Source organism: Zeus faber, assembly GCF_960531495.2.
Source record: "Zeus faber genome assembly, chromosome: 13".
NCBI lineage: Eukaryota > Metazoa > Chordata > Actinopteri > Zeiformes > Zeidae > Zeus > Zeus faber.
The window spans coordinates 4015746-4036759 of NC_137198.1; the positions used below are offsets into that span (position 1 = coordinate 4015746).

The 21014-nt window shown below is 43.9% G+C and overlaps 2 protein-coding genes across 4 annotated transcripts; one reads left to right on the forward strand and one right to left on the reverse strand.

Moving 5' to 3' along the window:
- Nucleotides 1-1881: 1881 nt before the first annotated feature.
- Nucleotides 1882-16966, forward strand: znf839 (zinc finger protein 839). Its single transcript, XM_080012247.1, has 10 exons — nucleotides 1882-2795; nucleotides 4703-5785; nucleotides 5986-6108; nucleotides 10166-10273; nucleotides 10351-10443; nucleotides 12481-12627; nucleotides 14772-14876; nucleotides 15369-15456; nucleotides 15562-15640; nucleotides 15936-16966. The coding sequence occupies exons 1-10, from the start codon at nucleotides 2097-2099 to the stop codon at nucleotides 16471-16473; spliced, it is 3063 nt and encodes a 1020-aa protein (XP_079868373.1). The 5' UTR covers nucleotides 1882-2096; the 3' UTR covers nucleotides 16474-16966.
- A 147-nt stretch (nucleotides 16967-17113) lies between these two features.
- cinp (cyclin dependent kinase 2 interacting protein) lies at nucleotides 17114-19327 on the reverse strand. Of its 3 annotated transcripts, none has more exons than XM_080012249.1 (5): nucleotides 19293-19327; nucleotides 18627-18771; nucleotides 18448-18538; nucleotides 18242-18371; nucleotides 17114-18106 (listed from the first exon to the last, which is right to left on the reverse strand). In XM_080012249.1, the coding sequence occupies exons 1-5, from the start codon at nucleotides 19312-19314 to the stop codon at nucleotides 17904-17906; spliced, it is 591 nt and encodes a 196-aa protein (XP_079868375.1). In that variant the 5' UTR covers nucleotides 19315-19327; the 3' UTR covers nucleotides 17114-17903. The 3 variants fall into 3 exon arrangements, with proteins under 3 accessions (XP_079868375.1, XP_079868374.1, XP_079868376.1); XM_080012248.1 differs by having other exon boundaries at nucleotides 18242-18398; XM_080012250.1 differs by having other exon boundaries at nucleotides 18242-18398; nucleotides 18627-18767; nucleotides 18918-19319.
- Between the last annotated feature and the right edge of the window lie 1687 nt (nucleotides 19328-21014).

Below are 21014 nucleotides of genomic sequence, written 5' to 3' on the forward strand. Positions count from 1 at the left end.
AACGTTTCAAACCAGTGACCAGGAAGTGACGACACGGCGGCGGTGGGGGGGTCCAGCAGAAAGTAAAATGTGGCGGCTGTACCAGCACGGAGCGGTGATCCAGTTTGTTTTAGATCCAGTTTGTTATGGATCCAGTTTGTTATGGATCCAGTTTGTTTTAGATCCAGTTTGTTATGGATCCAGTTTGTTATGGATCCAGTTTGTTTTAGATCCAGTTTGTTTTAGATCCAGTTTGTTATGGATCCAGTTTGTTTTAGAGCCAGTTTGTTTTAGATCCAGTTTGTTTTGGATCCAGTTTGTTATGGATCCAGTTTGTTTTAGATCCAGTTTGTTTTGGATCCAGTTTGTTTTGGATCCAGTTTGTTTTGGATCCAGTTTGTTTTAGATCCAGTTTGTTTTGGATCCAGTTTGTTTTAGATCCAGTTTGTTTTAGATCCAGTTTGTTTTATTATATGTGTGGTTATATACTTTATTTCAATGTCCCAGCTGCTCACTTCAACACAGTAGGCAAAATAATAATCAAAAATACAATAGAAATATGATAAACATTAATGGCAACATATGTAAAAACTATAACATAACCTGTAAATAAGAGAAAAACAATGAACAAAAAAACAAACAAATGATAAAAACCTGACAAATAAAAGGTCATGGAATGTTCCTAACCCTGAAATGAGACATAACCTGAAAGAGTCAACAGAATGTTGACAACAAGCCTCCCCAGCAAAACCCAAAGTACAGACTAGAGAGTGCTCTATATCTATATGTCTATATGCCTATATCTCTATTTCTATGTCTATGATCTATATATCTATATGTCTGTAATCTATATGTCTATGTATATATCATCTCTATGTTTAAAATCGATATATCTATAATATATATGTCTATAATATATATATCTATATATGTATATACAGATATATATGTATATATACATCCAGACATATATATTTATGCCAGGATGTGTATAATCTATATATCTGTATGTCTATAATAGATATACCTATATATACACACACACACACTGTATATGTCTGGATGTCTATAATCTCTGTGTGTATATATCTATTCTCTATATATCTATATGTCTGGATGTCTATAATCCCTTTGTGTATATATATCTATTCTCTATATATCTATATGTCTGGATGTCTAATCTCTATGTGTATATATATATATATATATATATATATCATCTCTATGTGTATATATATATATATATATATATATATATATTTATATGCTCTATATATCTATCATCTCTATGTATATATATATATATATATATATTTATATGCTCTATATATCTATCATCTCTATGTGTATATATATATATATATTTATATGCTCTATATATCTATCATCTCTATGTGTATATATATATATATATATATTTATATGCTCTATATATCTATCATCTCTATGTGTATATATATATATATATATTTATATGCTCTATATATCTATCATCTCTATGTATATATATATATATATTTATATGCTCTATATATCTATCATCTCTATGTGTATGTATATATATATATATATATATATATATATATATATATATATATATATATATATGCTCTATATATCTATAATCTCTATGTGTATATATATCTATGCTCTATATATCTATAATCTCTACATATATATATCTATGCTCTATATATCTATAATCTCTATGTGTGTGTGTGTGTATATATCTATGCTCTATATATCTATAATCTCTACATATATATATCTATGCTCTATATATCTATAATCTCTACATATATATCTATGCTCTATATATCTATATGTCTGGACGTCTATATGTGGATGGCGTTATAGATCCGGTCCGCCGGGACTCCAGTCCGGGATCAGCTCCCACCCCGCACAGCGCAGCGCCACATCCGAGCCTCCCGCTCCGTCGCTCCGTCTTTCCTTTCCCTTCTCCGTGTTTTTCTTCCAAACGGAACCTTTTCCCCGTCTTTGTGTGTTTTCTCGCGACCTGCTCGGTACGATCCGTCTGTCTGCGGCGAACGGAGCCATCCATCCCCCGCTGTGTTGCATGCTAACTTAGCTCGCTAGGCTAGCTCGATTCAGCCAAAATGGCGGACACCGAGGACGAGCAGAGCCCGGCGGGTTCAGCGGCGGGGGGAAGCTCCGCTCCGGGCGGGGCGGAGGACACCGCGGCCCCGCTGGAGCAGATGGACCAGGAGCCGGCCGCCAGCCAGCCGGGGCTGGTGGACTTCCAGCAGATCTTCTCCGGGTCCTCCGTGGAGGCTGTGGCGGGAGCGGAGTTCTCCGCCGTGGGAGCGGACATAGTGGGGCTCTCCCCCAACACCACCATCATCTACGTCCAGCCGGACGGCAGCCTGGTAGAGGGCTCCGGGCTGACGGCCGAGGAGCACCAGGCTCTGCTGGAGCAGCTGACCAAGCAGCAGATCGTCCAGGTGTCCGAGACGGAGGCAGCGCGGTTGTTCGAGCAGAACCAGGTGGTGAAGAGCATCCCTGGCCCCAGCAGCAGCCAGTTCGTCCCCAGCGCCGCCCTGGCCCCTAGCGAGCTGCAGCAGGTCATAGACCAGGTGACCAAGTCCCAGCTCCAGCAGGCTCCTCAGCAGAGTCCGGCGGGGGATCCGCAGGTGGAGCCCCCGGTGGACACTGGAGGCTTATTCACGCTGAAAAGCAGCCAAGTGGAGGTGACGGCCATCCCCAACAAGGCTCAAACACACGCCTCCCAGCAGTTACAGAATGTGGCCAAGCATGTCGCCCTGCAGTCCAGCTGTGTCCGTGTGGTCCCCAAGAAGGTGAGACCCTCCACCATTGTTCTGAGATGGTGAGAACATCCACCATGTGATTGTTCTGAGATGGTGAGACTCCTCCATCATGTGTCACTAAGGTGGCGAGAACCTCCACCACGTGTGATTGTTCTGAGATGGTGTGTCCTAAAGTTCTAGGGTGGTGAGACCCTCCACCAAGTGCGATTGTCCTAATGTTCAATGTGAGACGGTAAGAACCGGCAGCAAAATGCTTGGACCTTATTTCTCGCGCTGGGCGATATAAAGTTTTATCACAATATGTTTTTATGCAGATTAATTTGAAGTTGAGACTTCTCCGACTAAATGGAGGAACCCTGAAGAAGTCACAAGGTTTATTAAGCATTCATAAAATGATTTATTTTAGAACAGACACCTCAACATTATTGGTCTAGACATTAACTACAAAAACGATACAATATAATAAACATATTGGCTATTTTACATTGGTATTGGCAGTAGTACGCTCAATGTCAATATTACACATTTCAATGTTTTGGGGGAAAATCTTGCTTTTTAATTCACATAAAAACACTGAATTCATACCTGGGGTTTTCCTCCACCTCGCTTGGATAGTGCAGCCTGCTGTTGGAGCTCAGATGGTTCCTTTAACTTCACTTGGAGCTGATTCAGTCTGACTCAGTCAAGTCTGGATTTAGGACATTTAATGGAATTGACCAATCGATGGAATGCAGAGCGCCGCAGGATCAATACAGAAGATGACACTTTCTTAATATTAGAGCAAGAATGAACAAAATGAGGAATTGAAGCACATTATTACCAAAAAAAAGTGCAGCACTGCAGCTATTAATAAAGATAGAGAAGCAACCTGGGAATCAATTACCGAACCCATAAACATGCTGCAACAATCGCATTTCCATTTAAACTGATCTGAACTAAATTAATTGCAAATTCCATTTATACGAAGTGATTTTTTTTTTTAATTAAACTGATACAAAGCTTACACCAACATGCAGCTTCAAGCTCCTGATTTAAAAAATCAGTGTTTCTTTTTGAACAGAAAAAAGATAATTGTTTTGCCTGTAGATATTGTCCCAGTGTGTAATTATTTTTACCAAAGTATATCCATTGCCACTAATATTGTAGTATATCATACAAATTATATCAATATGTATATCTAAAATATGGAGGCAAAAACTACGTATCTGCAGAAATCAACATTGTAAAGTATTGTGTAAAATTTGAAAACATCTGCAATTGAGTCAAACTTTAGTTTGATGTGCCTCACACTTTGCTCGTTCGGGAATATGATGAATACATTTAGAATCTAATAAGTACATTGAGAACCTTTTAAGGCACATTTAACCACTAGGCGGCGCACCATGGCTTTGGTCATATTAAAAACCACTCGCTGAAAAGTGTAATGCGATGCAATTGATTGCAGTGTTGCCAGTTAATGCACTTCATCATTTCTGTTTTTCGTTCTTTTCGCAGAATAAAGAATGTGCGATGGTATTGAGTGAAACAAATGCGTAGCCTACTGTTGAAAATGTAAAACATCTAAATGTAAATCCACCAATCAGCGCCATCATGCCAAGGTATGAGGAAGCAAGAAGCTATCTCTGAGGGACCGCTGTATCTTAATCACAGAGGTTTACTGTATTTTCCCACATTTCAACAGATTCGATGATGCTGTCGGTAGAACATTGAGCCTGACTACGCACTGTACCTCTAAGGATTACATGAACATCACATAGAACCTGACCCTTTTACCAGAGCGCAGCACACTCAGAATGACAATTACGATATACTGAAAAATGACACCCTTTGTCTCCGATGATTGACTGATAATGGGTCTCGCTATTACGCTTATTCACAGTTGTTTCATTTTTCAATGACGTGGAGGCAGTTACCCGGCTACCTTTTCCTGTCCCCAGGCTGAGCCAATCAGGATCCAGATCCAGGTTCCTCCTAAACAGGAAGTGATCACGTTCCCGCAGCAGAAGAACCTGTCCGTCACTCAGCCACAAATCAAGGTTTCAGCCAATGGCAGCGTGAGCGGCTCCCAGATTATCCACATCCAGCCCATGGTGAACCAGCAGGGCCAGCAGTTCTTCCTGCAGCAGAGTCCTGGCGAGCCCCCCATCCAGCTGCTGGTGCAGAGCCCCCCGGTGCTGAGCTCACTGGTTCCTGTCGTCCAGAAGCTGGCTGGCCAGCAGACCACCATCACAACCACGCTTCCTCTGCAGAAGCTAGCTGGCCAGCAGCCCGCCCCTCCCATCCGCCTCCAAGCTCCTGCTGTCATCAAGGCGCCACCCCCCGTGAAGAGCCTCAGCGTTCCTCTGGTGAGGCCGGCGGCCAACGGCAGTGCCACCAAGAGTCCCCTGAAGCCTCCTGCGGCCCCCCCCAGCCCCGCTGTGGGCAAGGCCCCCCCCAACCCAGTAGTAGGAAAAGCCCCCCCTGGCCCCGCTGTTGGAAAGCCCCCTCCCCACCCTGTTCCAGCTAAAGAAAGGGCGAAGGCAAAGAAGAGCAAAGCCAGAGACAAGAAGCCTCTGAAAGTTCAGACCCGGTCAGGGAGGGTGTCCCGACCCCCCAAGTACAAAGCCAAGGACTACAAGTTCATCAAGAACGAGGACCTGGCGGAGAGCCACCAGTCCGACTCAGATGACTACTCTGAGATGAGCGTGGAGGAGGAGGAAGAGGGAGGTGAGGGGAGGAAGGAGGGCTCCTACACCCACAAGTCCAAGGCCTTCAAGTGCCGAAGCTGTGACAAGGCCTACATCGGTCACGGCGGCTTGAACCGCCATTACCGGCTGAACCCAACGCACGGGGAGCCGGACCTTCCAGCCGGGGATGACAGCGACCTCCCAGATACCAGAGGAGGAGGAGGAGGAGGGGAAGAAGAAGAAGAAGAAGAAGAAGAAAAAAAAGAAAAAAAAGAAGAAAAGGTGGAGGAGCAGAGAAAGACACCAGATGTCCAGCAGAACGAAAAAGATGTTTCACCTGTTTCTCCCCACAAAGTAAGAGAAGTTCCCGCTTCCAAACTAATTATCATAAGACATAAGTTAGTCAATGTCCCGTTCTGATTGGGTTTCAAACCATGGCCCTGCTACATACAATGTATATTAATACGTTAGCAAACACCTGGTATAGTGTAATACCTTCAGCCCTGGACAGTGTGATTTCATGGTGTTTTGTGATTGGTGGGATTTGTGTCCAGAGGGAAGTGGGTCCACTGATGGGCATCCAGACCAGGGGTCCAGGGAGGCCTCGAGGCCGGGGCCGAGGAAGAGGCCGGGGCCGAGGGAGAGGAAGGGGCCGACCTGTCGGGCCAGCTCCTAAGGTGTGTGTTAACCAAATCTATAAACTAATAAATGTGTTATTAATGAAATGTTTCCATCCTGTGAACCGTCCTATGAATCAGCTCCTGATGCAGCGTTTGGATGAGATGATCATTATCATAATCCTATCATTGGACCTATAATTAATAATGGACATATAATTTATATTTGTATTTCAGTTTAGTTTAGGAACCACCGAGTTTGTATAAAAATGCAAAAAAACAATTTAGTTTATCGCCGCACAGGCGGCTATCAAGGTCCTTAGCTCTCAGGGAAGCAAGTTCTTTGATATTCAGAAATTCCCACGGGATATATCAGATGAATACATAACTACTTCTTAATCAAACAGTGAATGCTTATTTAAAATAACAGTTCTATAATATGGTAAAGAGGTTGACGTAGACAAACTAGGTTAAAACACAAACACACATCTGGGAAATGAAATGGTGGCTGCTATGGGAAGAGGAGGATATTGACTGAGAGGGATTGTACCTTATCGAACGTTAGTGTGTCACTAACGTATTAAGTAAGTTGAATAATAGAAAGGAAAGAGCTGCCTTGCCCCACCAACACGTCACATACCCATGCTTTACCAGAGTTCCGGGCTCACCGGGTTCGTCTTTTCCTGCATCACCGTATTGGCTCTGATGAGTTGTTTGCCTTTGTTACCGGATCAGCTAGGGATTCCTGCAAGCTGTCTGATCCAGAGCAGCGAGGCGGGTCACCGATCTTTCCATATTGTCGGGTCCTGGAACGGTGAGGGGCGGCGGCCACGCTCTGCAGGGAGTTATTCTAGGCTCGGCGTGTAGTGGTTTGGGGCGTGTCAGCAGCTTCGGGGATCTGGTGCGTTCGTCTCACCTAGGTGAGGTGGCTCGTTTAAAAACGGTTCTTTGAGCAGAAAAGAGGGATCTAAGCGGGATTTAAATGGTGGTTCTTCACCCAGGTTTGAGGAAAGGTAAAAGGAAGAAAGGCTTTCAAGGTACAATGTGTACCTGACGGCCTCTGCGACTTGGCGGGGTCAGGACGAGAAAACGTGGTTACAAAGAAAGACAGGCCGCGTGCCACAGCGCCAGGTAAAGTGAAAGTATGTCCTTCAGGTAAACTTCATGGTAGCAACATAGAGCGAGTCGTCGTCCGTTCGGCCTGTTTATTCCTTTGGGAGGAAGAAATAAGTTCCTTCGACGTTCATTCGATTGGTTGGGTTGGTTAGTTGTCGCAAGACTTTCTGTACACGCGCCGTAGAAAAGGGGCGTTCAAGATCCTATCTACGTAGGTGATTTCTAATCTTCCCAAGCTATTCTACTTCGTATCCTTACAACCCGTCCGTCTCATTCAGCCATTAATATCAGTATTTGATTCATGTTTGTAAAATAAATGTTGGAAATCAATGGATACAAATTCACACGTAAATAGATCTCTGAAATGCAAGAAGGTAACATTACACATGTAAGTGAACGGTTGGAATGCAATAACAAACACAAAAAAATGTATCTTTGGGATGCAAGAAAGAACATCAGACACCAAATAACTCTTTGAGCTCAACAAGAAGATGAACACAGTAGCCAAACAATAAAACCTTGAATGAGGAATAAATAATAGCTATACACAATAGGAATCTGTGCTTGGGGAAACACTAACGGTAGCCGCTAGGGGGCATCCAAGCTCAGTAAAAGGGAAGGGCAGTTAAACACATTTATCATACTACGCCTAACATTGTCAGTAAACATCTCCCAAAGTCGAGAGCAGTATCGTTCTTTGCAAAATCACCCAAGGAAGAATGTTAATGTACAATTACACATTGATCAAGATACATTTTCTGCTCAATCTCCTTTTTAGGGAAAGTTCAGGTCATGAAAATCTTCTGTGCCAAATGGCCTGGAGATCGCTGACCCAGCTATTTTGGCCGGGGTCCCTTGCTGTTCACAGCAGGCGAAAAGTTTCAGGAGACAACGGCCAGAGATGGCTGTGTCTGCCCTCTTTGCAAGTTCCAGTTCCAAATTGGTTTGATCTTCCAAGACCATTGTCTTAGTGGGCGTCAGAGGGATGGGGAGCATATTCTCTCTTATAGTCCAGACGGCCTCTCATAACATTATTGTTTCTTCTTATTATTGTAATTTTTCTCCTTGGCACTTTTTGGGCTAAAAGTGTCTGGAACAGGACAACCGCGTCAGTTATGGGCACGGTTGAAGTCTCGTTAAAACCGGAACGTCTCAGACATCTTGTGGTTTAAGTTCCATCCAAATGGATCCACATACGGAGCAGGAATTAGTGAAAACGAGACCAAATTTGGTCAGAAGGAGCCGAACGTTCAAGATTCCTGTTTATTTGTTACATACATATACATACAAACATGCATATATGTAGTGAAATGCCATTGCAACGTACCCGGAGATTATGCACAATATGTACTGACTGGCACAGTAGCTAACTAATTAACTCACTAAACTAACTGATTGCTACGTCCTACATTCGTGCATCACATTTAAGTAATTCCCCCCTGGGATTATTAAAGTATTTCTGATTCGGATCACCCACACACCAAGGTTGTAAAATTTGCGGTCGGGTGGTGGAGCGAGATGAGTTTGTTGAGTAAGACGCTTGTGACATCACCCAATTCGCTATGTATTTGCAGTTTGTGATTATGAACGCACATATGCATTGTGTGAGCTGTGTAGTGTAGACTCCATCGCTCTGTAGTGATTTCACACTGTGCGCGTGTCATCTTACCCGCTTGACGTGGGCGGGGCGTATTGTTTGATATTTTATTCTTCTTGCCTTTTTGTAAATACAAAGGCATTCTGTTCCATTTAACCCGGTGCCCCGTCCCTCCTTATTTTGCGGCATGGAGCCAGTAAAACACAAACTGTAGGAGTGGAAAACAGTCCAAACATGTTCCGTGTTTGTGACCTCACACATGGACTTGGCTTGCAGCTCCAGAGCACCGGGTCCTCAAAAAGTTGGTGAAATGTCTGAGGGACATGCAGTGAATCAGTTTGAATGGAAGCGTGTTGTTGGGAACTTCCACACAGAGGGATTTCCTTCCACGGAGACACCGTGAGGCAGGACTCTGTGGACTACAGGAACTAGTTGAAGAACTGACAGGAAGTAGACAGACACCTTCCAAATTTTAGGATAAAGTCACAACCCGCAACAAGTGGATCCTTGTATAAGTAATTCTGTGTGTCACCAGGACTCAGTGATGCTGTGTTCATTGGAAACTCGAATGCTGATGTAAAGAGGAGCAACAGCACAAACTGATGCTAGGTTCCATTTGAGCCCTAAATAAAACCCTGTATAATTGGTGTTGATACTGGATCCTGTGTATTGCTGCCTGCAACTATATTTTTTATTATCGTGTGGTTGCAGTGGTTTAGAAAAATTGCGACACTCCACAATCCCAAAAATATGTAGTCGGTGTAAGACAGTCGCAACAATTAGAACACAAACACCATGCGCTGCGTCGTTTTTGAGGCAGATCAGAGAGAAGGGAGAAGCTGTAGAAGAAGGGGGAAGTCTAGCAAAAGCTCCAGAAGGAATGATCTCTAGAAGGAGGGTGGTGGTATAGAAGGAAGGATCTCTAGAAGGTATAGAAGGAAGGATCTCTAGAAGGAGGGTGGAGGTATAGAAGGAGGGATGTCTAGAAGGAGGGAGGGATGTCTAGGAGGGATGTCTAGAAGGAGGGAGGATGTATAGAAGGAGGGATGTCTAGAAGGAGGGAGGATGTCTAGAAGGAGGGATGTCTAGAAGAAGAGGGGGGGAGGTCCTTACTATCTCTCAACCTTTGGGAATTTCCTCACGCCATTGTTGTTGTTTACATTCCCCGTCGGCATGGCAATGCTCGTGACACCATCCACTCCGCTGTCAATTCCATTTGCAAAGGCTGGCGTTGTCATGGTGATGGAGGGGTCTTCAACCCCCCTCCTCCTTTGCTCCATTAGATGTTCCTCCACATTGGGTTCGAAGGAGGAACTTGGATGGAAGCAGATGTGATTGAGTCTATTGATCGCTCTGAAGCTGCTCGTGCTTCCTGCGCTGTGAGACGTGTTGTTTGTGAATCAGGTGTTGGTGGGCGTTCCTGCCAGGAGGGGGCGCAGAGGAAGACCTCCCAAGCTGGGGGGGGCTACAGCCGAACAACAGGCGGAGCGACGCAGAGAGAGACTGCAGGAGGTGAAGACCAACAATAATATTTATATTATTATTATTTATTCTAAAATACAAGATGTCTTATCGTCTTATCTGTGCAGCTGATGGAGCAGTGTGAGGATGAGGAGCTGGTGGAGGTCGTTCTCCCTCGTCTTGCCAAAACCATCACACTGTGGGAGCTTCTTCTGGCTAAGGTACTACACACTGTATTTGTACTACACACTGTACACACTGGGGTTGGGCCGGTGTAAAAAATGTCAACCCAGTTTGATATGAAGCCAAAGACCACCAAATATCACAAGCGCGAGCTCCACCTGGAAACCTTAAGCTGTGGAACCAAACCTCACCTGCGCGAGTCGAGTTCCACTTGGAAGCCGTGAGCAACATGCTAAGCTTAGCTCAAGCCGATTGCGCGTCTGACTGAATAAGTCACTGCCGGGAGTGCAAACGAGTCTGACACGCAGGAGCCAGAAGACCCACCTGCTTCTTTTAAATCAACCGTGTGGGAGTTTTGGGTTCCCAGTGAACGACGACAGTGATGGAGAGCCAGTGGTGGATGGGACGAGGACGGAGTGCCGGCGTTGTTCCACGGTTGTAGAGTACTGCATGAGTGCAGAAACAGATTGGAAGTCCTCCTACTGCACACATTGGATTTTTTTTTTTTTTTTTTTTTCTACCGTACATTGACATTTAAAAGTCTAGTCCCCGAATATAAGATGACACCACTTTTTCAGATGCAGGTCCTGGGGAAAAAAAAACATCTGTCTTATATTCAGGTGAATATGGTAATTTGCCAGAACGTCTCATAATGACAAATACCGGTTCTGACGGTTTGCATGAAGTCACTTAATTTGAGGCGCGTACCACACACTGTACACACACACAGTGTACACACACTGTGCACAAACTGTACTATATTAAAATTCTACTGTAGTATATAGTACTATTATACTGCAGCATGCTGTAGCACACAGTACTTTTGTACTGTAGTTTTTAGTATCATACTGTAGCATACAGTACTATTATACTGTAGTATATAGTACTATTATACTGTAGTACATAGTAGGGCTGCACAATATATTGTTTCAGCATAGTCATGGCGATGTTTGTTATAGTGACATGGCAGGACGAACGATGTCAAGTACGGCAAATTAACCCTGTGTCATGCTCCAACTTTTTTTGCTGCTTGATACAAAAGGACAACTTGCACGGTTGTCGTTTTCCATGACTAATGTACAAGCTATGTCTGTCTGATATAACAACATTTACTCCGATTTAAGGGTTCTTGGCAGGGTTGGATGGGTATCAAGAACTGGTCCTAAGCTGAAATGAGTCATTTACCGAAGTGTATTTGTTGACATCACTCTTTGTTTTTTTTCATGTTACACAATCCACCCATTGGCCCTGTGCAGGATGGGCTCTTCCTATAATTCAGATCGGTCTCCTCATAAAGAAAACCGTGCGTAATGGGGACACTTTCTCCGTGACTCCGTTCCCGGGCCGCGGCGCGCTGGGCGGGGACGGGTGCTGCTGGCAAAGCCTGTAGTGTCCCGACAGAGCCTCTTCCAGAACACTGCGTCTGTTCTTTATTTTTTATTTTACCTTATTTTTAAGTGAATGAGCATAAAGCTGTCCCTGAGCGCACAGAGCGGCGCATGGACAAAGCTCATTCACTTGCAGCACAAAGAGGATGTATGGGGACGTATGCGTGCAACATTTTTATAGAAAATAATTAATTTCTGCTGAAACACATCTTTTTTGAATGTTCATATTCAAACAATTACAAGGCTTCAAAAATCAAGGATACAAAATCACCCCAATCATTTTAGAATGATAATTATTTCCATATAGAGTCATCTGGTGAAAATTCTTGGTATTTTTTCATATCGCAATATATATCCAGAAAACAAAATATTGCAATGTCAGTTTTTTCTAATATCATGAAGCCCCAGTACATACTGTAATATACAGTAGTCCACAGTAGTATTATGTCGTACATGGTGCTATTATACAGAATAATGCTGTAGTACATGGTACTATACTGTAGTATACAGTTGTACACAGTAGTATATGTTGTACATGGTGCTATTATACTGTATTATACTGTAGTACATGGTACTATTAAACTGTAATATACAGTAGTACACAGTAGTATTATGTCGTACATGGTACTATTATACTGTAGTACACGGTATTATACTGTAGCATAATAGTATAACTGTGTTTTTCAGGTAGAGAAAGGCAGTCCTGCTAAAATCCATTTCCCAGAAATGTACCGTGAGTTCGAGCCCCTGCAGATCCTGGTGAGGAAAAAGGCTCAAGAGTACATCAGCAACGCCCAGAGTATAAACACTGCACTGGAGGTGCGGAATATAGAGGTGAGTTCTGTTCTGTTTTCCTGTTTTCTTTTCCTCTCTAAACCCTTATTTTCCTTTTGTTCTCGCAGATTATATACTATACACTTCTCTATATAGAGTATCTAGGTGCTATATATATATATATAGCAAATATACTATATAGAGTATATATACTCTATACAGTCTAAAATGGGATGGAACAGTCCCTTAACTCAGTTGTGTTAAAATGTTTTTGTTTCATACAAGTTGGGAAACACAAATAGATGTAAAATAAAAACACAGGAGAACGCTGGGTAGCGCTGTCTGGAGTAGAGAAAATAACTCCACTCCATTCTCTGAGTTAGGTTTATGTTTTTGCCTCAAATGCAAAGTATTTCCAAACAGCACTCCTGCTGTTTTCTTTGAAAGGCAGTCGCCGAGGCTCTGCCTCCGCCATCTTTAATGAGCTAACACCATAACAAATTGGAGAGAATGAATTGAGTGAAGATAGTGAGTGAGAGGGGGCGGGGCTACATGGGCGCATCTATTACCCATATATATCCATAGTGCGGAAAATGAGTATTGAAACTGTTTCAAATATTCAGAATTGATATATTTAGAAAAATACTACATTAGTAACATTAGTACTAACACTAGTCTGCAGACATTTTTTTATTTGTCAGCCTTGTGAGCGCAGGGATTGGCCGGCGCAGATTATCTGAAAATGCGCAAATATCAATTGGCCGACCACTAATACAATATTTAAATATTGTTGTATAAATAATGATGTATTGTAATACACATGATTACTAAAAAGGGTGATGCAGCATTAATAAAGACAGAAAATTATAAACCTAATTTATAATGTTGCAAAAGTTTCACCTTAAACTGATCAAAGTTATTTATCTGCACATTCCATTTCTACTTAATTAAGTTTCCATAAAATGCTTTTTTAAGAAACTAGTATTGCAAGTTGGTGTAGACTTCAAACTCCTGTTTTTAAATCAGGTTATTATTTTTAAGAAAGACAAATTGTCATAACCGTGTTGCGCGTACATATTGTGCGTTTGCCAGGTATGTTCAGTCCCACTGATATCCATCTTTAATATAAAATAATAACCAGATGATCAATTTTTTTCACTTCACCTGTCAGTGGTTTAATGTTGTGGCTGGTTATGTGTGTTGCAATTCCAAGGAGGAAGATCACAATAAACACATATATTCAAATAAGGTCATTAAAATGTTAACACATATAATATATGTTGAATATATAGAATTAAAATGTGGAACTAAAGTGTTGGACGCTGAACAGGGTTAGGCACACGTCGCCGTGGTAACCGTCTTTATAAGGGGGGATTCTGCCTCCCCCAGACGTGAACGCAGTCATTGAACTGTGGTGCGGACCAGAACAACCTCCCAGAGCGACTGGGGGGTTGTTCTGGGACACTTCAAGGGAGCCTGAGTGCAGAGCACAACCCAACACAACTCGACCCAATTGCAGGAAGTCAAACAAACACGCTATGAGTTCTGGGTAGTGGGCAGGTTGTTTACATGCCATCCGACTGTAGCGCGTTGTCTTTGGAGGGAGCAGATCAACACCTTATTGAGGCCTTTTGTGTTGGGTAGGAAGGCAGATTCCTTGGCCCTCGCCAAACGCAACAGCGGCTCCGGCACCAACGAATCAAAGTGTTTTGCGAGTACGTTTCCCTGCTCCGTCCCACGCGCCCCTCACAAAATGGTCTCTTTGTGCAGTTGCTACACAAAGAGACATGTTGCTACCAGAGCAGCATGTCGCTCTGAGCCATAGCTGGAGCGGCTGCTAATCAGTGAAATGTTCCTGCGCCGTCCGCTGGCTCGCAGCAGGAACTTCCTTCCATAGAGATACTGTGAGGCACAACTCTGTGGACACAGGAATTAGACAGGCACCTTCTAATTTGGAGAATGAAGTAGGAATCTCTCCGTCACACATCTACTCCTCTCCACCCCTCCTCTATCTAACAAATAACCTAAAGCCTGGCACAAACAGGGCTCCTACATTACCCACAATGCAACCTGTTAAAGCCACGGGCCCCATATCTCATAACACAGTGTGAAACCCAAAGTATAAATTTCACTCTGTTTCGGACTAATAGGTGAGACAGCGCCCTAACAGAACTCTTACTTCAAACTAACGGCTGAATTCTCAGGTTGCCAAATCTTTGGGGATCTTTGATGAAGTGAACAAGCTGAAAGTGATTCCTGGTTCCCCTCAAAGCTCCAACCTGGCAACCAAGAACGTTCGCTACATGGAGGTAAATCTAAGTAAAAATGTCATTAATACATTTAGCCAATACATAGGATGATGGGGATGGGGCTTTTAGACGGAATGGGCTGACCGTGAAAATGTAGAATCATTGTTTAATGTCTGATCATTGATACGGTACAGTCAATAAGATGATCAATTGATCAGCTAATCAGCAATCAATGCTGTAATGCTTGCAATGTGTGCAAGGTGTTCAGAAAAAAATAATAGAATGTCTTGATGCTAATATGAAATGAATGTGCATAGAACAGCCACACGAATTAAAGTAGTCTGCATCAGTCTGCCACAAGCTAGGGCCACATTAAGTGATTTTCAAGACCGGTTTGCGTTCAGGTGGCGTTGTGTTTGAGCTGTCGTGTGTGTGTGTGTGTGTGTGTGTGCGTGTGCAACTCAAATCGGCCTTGAAAACCATATGATGTGGCCCCAGCTTTAGTCTGTACAATTCCAGAACCACAGGATAACGCCTTCCACTTTGCCGTAGAATTCGAAGATGCTTCCTCCATCGAAGAGATTCAAGATGGAGAACAGCGCCCCCATTCACCACAACGGAACAGAGAGCTCTGCTAAAGGTGAGCCTCCGTAGTGCTACTCAGTCCTAGTACTACTGAAGTTAACACGAACTGAACAGCATGTAGAAGCAGCTAACCTGCGTCTCACCTCCATGTCCCCTGAAGCTGACTGTTTGCTGAGCCTCAAGCCTCCTGTCCCCACGTCCTCTCCTGTCGTGGGTGCAGCTCATCCCTCCTCCGCCAGGTAACTTCTAAACCAGTAACACATCGGCAGCACAAACTATTTCAACCACAAACCGCAAAACATTCATCTAAAGATGGATCTATGGGAACAAGGGAGGTGGATTGAAATGTCCTCATCAGGTCACAGTGATTGAATTATCTAATACACAACACGTATTTTTGGTTTGGTTTCACATTTTTTTCACGCACGATGTTTAAAAAAAATAAAAAATAATTCTATATCGCCCATACCTAAATCACAGTAATAGTTTCATGTTAATTTGAAGCTAAATGCTGTTCTCCACCACCCTGGACAGGAAACAAGAGTCTATGGAGACAAACACCCAGCCTGCGCCCCCTGTTGCCGAGGACATTGCAGCGCCCCCTGCTGCCGGGGACATTGCAGCGCCCCCTGTTGCCGGGGACATTGCAGCGCCCCCTGCTGTCGAGGACATTGCAGCGCCCCCTGCTGTCGAGGACATTGCAGCGCCCCCTATTGCCGAGGACATTGCAGCGCCCCCTGCTGCCGAGGACATTGCAGCGCCCTCTGTTGCTGAGGACATTGCAACTGAGATGGAAGACCTGGAGAATGTTTTGGCCTGTCCAACCAAACCGGTTGCACCAACACACGATGTTCAAACAGACCAGAGCCCAGCGTCCAATCAGCAGCCAGCCCCGGTCCCGCCCAGCCAGAGTCCGGTCCCCCAGGCTCTGATCGGAGGAGTCGATCAAATAGTCATCGCCAAGAGATCGGACGGTTCCACGGTTCACATCACGACGCAGAAGCAGCTTCCGCTAGAAGCCGTGCAGGCTCAGCTGGGGGTGGAGACAGCTGGACTGACAGCTCCACACTGATCTGGAACGTCTGGATCTAGGCGTCTAGAGTTTGTGTAGCTTTGTGCTGATCTGATCTGAGGTGAGATGGGTTAGAACCAGGTTTGAATCGGGTTAACTGACCTGTTCAGATGAAGGGAACCAGGTGTACACTTCAAAGTTAGGAATCTAGTGCAAGTCGTTTGTCCAGCTGTTTTTAGGTTCTGCAGTATTCTTTGTAAATTTGTAAAAGCTTTTTTTCCCCAATGTTTTCATATCGATATAGAAATAGCCTTTTCTTTGAAATATTAAGTGCTTAGTTTGTTGTGATGTTTATATGTAGATAATTATGAAAAGGATGTTCAAAAAGTTGCACTATTTTATTACTTTTTATAAAAAAAAAAACCCCAGCATCAGTTTCCACATGAACTCAGTTTGTTTTAATAAGAGACGACTCGGACGTTCTTTTATTCATTTCTTGTGATGCAGTACAACCATTTCAGAAGCTGTTCCTCAATAAAACACTGAAAGTCAACATTTTATGTTTCTATATCATTTAATTGAATAGTACCTTCTCCCTCTGGGAAAAGTTTGTTCTGATCAGTCAAAGGTGTCACCAGTGGTCAGTTACTTCTGAAAAACGGCTGACCACTGCCAGGGGCATAATGACAATAACTAGCGGGTTTCAAAAACCCTGAGTAAACCCGCTAATTACGGGCGATTGAACATTCATGAACATCTGGGAAAGGGGGCATGACATGGTTCCAGTATGATTGGGAACGAAACAGTAGAGGAGACAGAAACAAACAGTAAAACTTGAAAAGTAAGTATTGTGAGGCGTTCAAAAGAATCTGATGGTTCATGAACGACAACGCTACAGTAGAAGCTGCGTGGCGTATCCATGCTGCCGGGGTGCACCGCTCCATCGGTGGGTTCTCTGCAGTCATCCCCACACTCACAACATTTTCATTAACTTCAGATTTTGGATTCTAAATGGGATATGAAACGATGGAATGATACACAGACATTCTTCACGGACTGTCTTTATGCACCAACGTCCGGCGCTTCAACGCGCGTCTCATCACGTAGATAATGGGGCCAAAATGACCGTGTGGACCCAAGTGTCCTGTTCACACCAGAGCCGATTGGACCTGGAGCCGATTAAAACCCGTCTACTGCAGGGTCATTGGACCTGGGAGTGAAACCCGGGTTTTCCCCCTTTCTCACTGGTGAGAAATGCCAAATGTTAGCCGTTGTAAGCGGGTTTTTGGCGCAGTGGGAAAGGAGTATAACATTAGTTTGAAGATGATCTCTCGTTTTGCTTATCTACACTGTTTATGTTTTTGGTGTCGCTGAGAAGCATCCAGTTGAGCTTAAGAACAAGGATATCAATTTGTTCACAACTTTGAAGGTCACTGTCCCGGTGTGTCCATGTGAGGCTGTGGGCATGCGGGCTGTCACCTGGGGGTGTGTCAGAGTGCCCGGTGTCCAGTCTCCAGCAGCATGGCCTCCAGCTGCAGTCGGCCCTGGGGACGGATGTAGGGCTGGTGCAGCCAGCAGGACAGGTAGACCATGCAGAGGTCAGAGGTCGCAGTGTGAGCCAGCTCCTGCAGGAGGCGCTGCTTTAGCTCCAGCTCCTTCCTGTAAGAGTCCACCAGCTGGGAGGACACCTCCGCTGCAGGAGGAACATTTAGAACATTAAAAATATGACCAAATGCGTTGACCAAATGGGAAATAGTGCGTGCCAAATATCCGTTAGCTGCCTGCTGCTGTCTGCCTGTCTGCTAGCCAGCTGTAGCTCTGAACTTGCCAAAGCGAGCCGTTGGCCACGTGTGGAACAGAGGTGAGTGTCGTCCTTCGGCTCCAAACCGGAAGTGTTCCAGATCCACGATGCCTCTCTGCGATGCTAACAAGCGCTCCATCTTCACCACAACAGCCGCCTGGAAGGGACGGAGGAAGTAACTCACCTACATTATTATTTCATAATGATGAAGTGTTGCTAGGCAGCCAACCCACCATCTTGTTGACGACGTCCAGCAGCTGAGAGCAATCGTCCTCCAGTGGCGCGTTGTGGGATGGAGGGAGCAAGGAAGAGGAGGGGTCCAGTCTGAGGAGGACAAGGAAGACCCCCGTCACAGTGGAAGGCTTCTCACACAATCAAATCATAACTGGGATAATAATGTTGTGCTGCCTACTGTTTGAGGCGGCAGTTCACCACCCTGTCGGCCATGTCGGAGCCCTGCTCGTTGAGCTTGTCCCAGCGCAGCATCAGGTTGTGCAGGTCGGCGGCGGTGTCCTTCAGCTTCCTCCCACTTCCTGTGACCTCTGTCGACTTCCTGTCTGCGTCGATGGTACACATCCATTTTATATCAAATCCAAACCCAACGAATCAGCATTAGAACATGCTTCTCTGTGTCGCTTTTATTATTATTGATAATAATCATGATATTAATAATTATATCTGGTGTTGCCTGGTTCTTAACCACCTGTTGAATCTGACCAGTGCTGATTCGAGCGCGAGTCCCTGATGAGTGACGTCACAGCAACATGGCGGTGAATAGAGGCTTTAATTCAAACGCTTTAATTCGGTTCTAAACTGATGAATTCGGTTCTAAATTGTTCGATTCGGGTCTAAAGCGTTTAATTCTGTTGTAAATTGTTTAATTCGGTTCTAAACTGTCTAACTCGGTTCTAAATTGGATAATTCGGTTCTAAACGGTTTAATTCGGGTCTAAATTTTTTAATTCGAGTCTGAACTTTTTAATTCGGGTCTAAACTGTTTTATTTCGGTTCTAAACTGTTTTATTTCGGGTCTTTGCTGCTCTGTGGTTTGGGTTCCAGAAGCTTCCAGACAAACACACCTCTGTCTGCGTTTCCCTCCATCTTTCCCTAACGGAGGGGAAACGAAAACCCGGAAGTGGAACCGCTGACTTCCGGAGCAGTTCAGCGATTGACCGGAAATGATCAATTCATTATAAAATGACTTATATAAATTGTCCTTCTAATAATTCATTCGCCAAATGTGGACGTTATGAAGTCGTGTCTTTATATTCTATAATTTTACCTTTCACGGCGCTGCTTGTTTTAACACTGAACGTGCGTCGGTGCCTGTCACCTCACAGACACACCGGAAGTGGTTAGATATATATATTTATTTTTTTTGCAGGATATAAACTGACGAAGGCATGGAACTGTTAACGCGGCTTACGTTTACCCTCTCCATCTTAAGTACATAATCATCGTAAAGTAAAGATGGAGGCGTAGTTTAAAAAAAAAAAAAAAAAAGACATGAGAGCCACGGGAGGACGTCCCAGAAGATGTGTCCCTCCGCGCCACGAGGGGGCGAAGGGTCATTCCCTGGCACCTTGACGGAAAACAGAGAACCAGCGATGGCGGCGGTGAGAGGAGCAGGGAGGGCGCGTTGTGTTCTGAGATGCACAACAGCTTGGTTTGTAAGCTGTAGAGGAGCACAGCAATGAAGTCGATATGTACAATTCAGATGAAGTTTTCTATAGATATCTATCTAGAACAGTCTCCTATCAAGGGCTGTTGTCGTTAATACACCGGGCACGTTTAACTCGGTTGACAACAGGAAAGAAAAGGAAAGACCAAAACGCAGGAAAGTTGAACAATAATAATAATCAATGCTACAATAGTAATTCAATAAAAGTGAGGGACTGCGCAGGGGGCTGAATGAGTGATATTCAGGTACAAGCATGGCATTTAAGTAAACACAGTTTCCTGGCATTTGATACATTTGTTTCATAGAGATCATTCATTTTTAAGCGCATTCCATAAGGCGGGGCGTTGCAAAGTGACGTTTATCTACAGTGTATAGTAGATTCAAGAGATTTTTTTATTTGTCACATACATATACATACTTCCATACATATATGCAGTGAAATGTAATGCAACGCACCCGGTGATAGCACACAATATGTCCTAGGAAAAAATAGAAAATAAAATAAAAAGTAGAAAATTCCTTTCTGATAGACCGACTAACTGACTCCTAAAACTTAATACAGTAAGTGGAATACTTATAGAATAAGATAAAAAATATATAGAATAAAATACAATAAAAATGAATTGAAATAAAATGGAATAGATAGAAGGAATATGCCTATGTATATACAGATATTTGCATTTAAAGTGGCATGTGAATTAAAGTGGCATGTGAATGTGAATAGTGTGAGGTAGTGTTTGGGATAATACAGCACAGTATACAACAGTACGGCGCAGCAATACGGCATCACGAACAACCCTGAACAGTGATACAGTATGCGGTACAGTATGCTACATACAGTACAGTAGGTAGTGGAGCCTAGTGCATGGCTCAGTTAGGACCCCTGGTGAGGTCAGCATTGACAGTTCTAATGGCTTGAGGGAAGAAACTCCGTCTCAGTCTCTCTGTTCTCGCTGCGTGACTGCGGAGGCGCTTGCCTGACCGCAGCAGCTGAAACAGTCCGTTGTTGGGGTGATGAGGATCCTTCATGATCCTACGGGCTCTGCTACTACACCTCCTGGTGTATAGCTCCTGCAAGGGGGGGAGGGTAGTTCCAGTGGTACGTTCAGCTGAATGCACC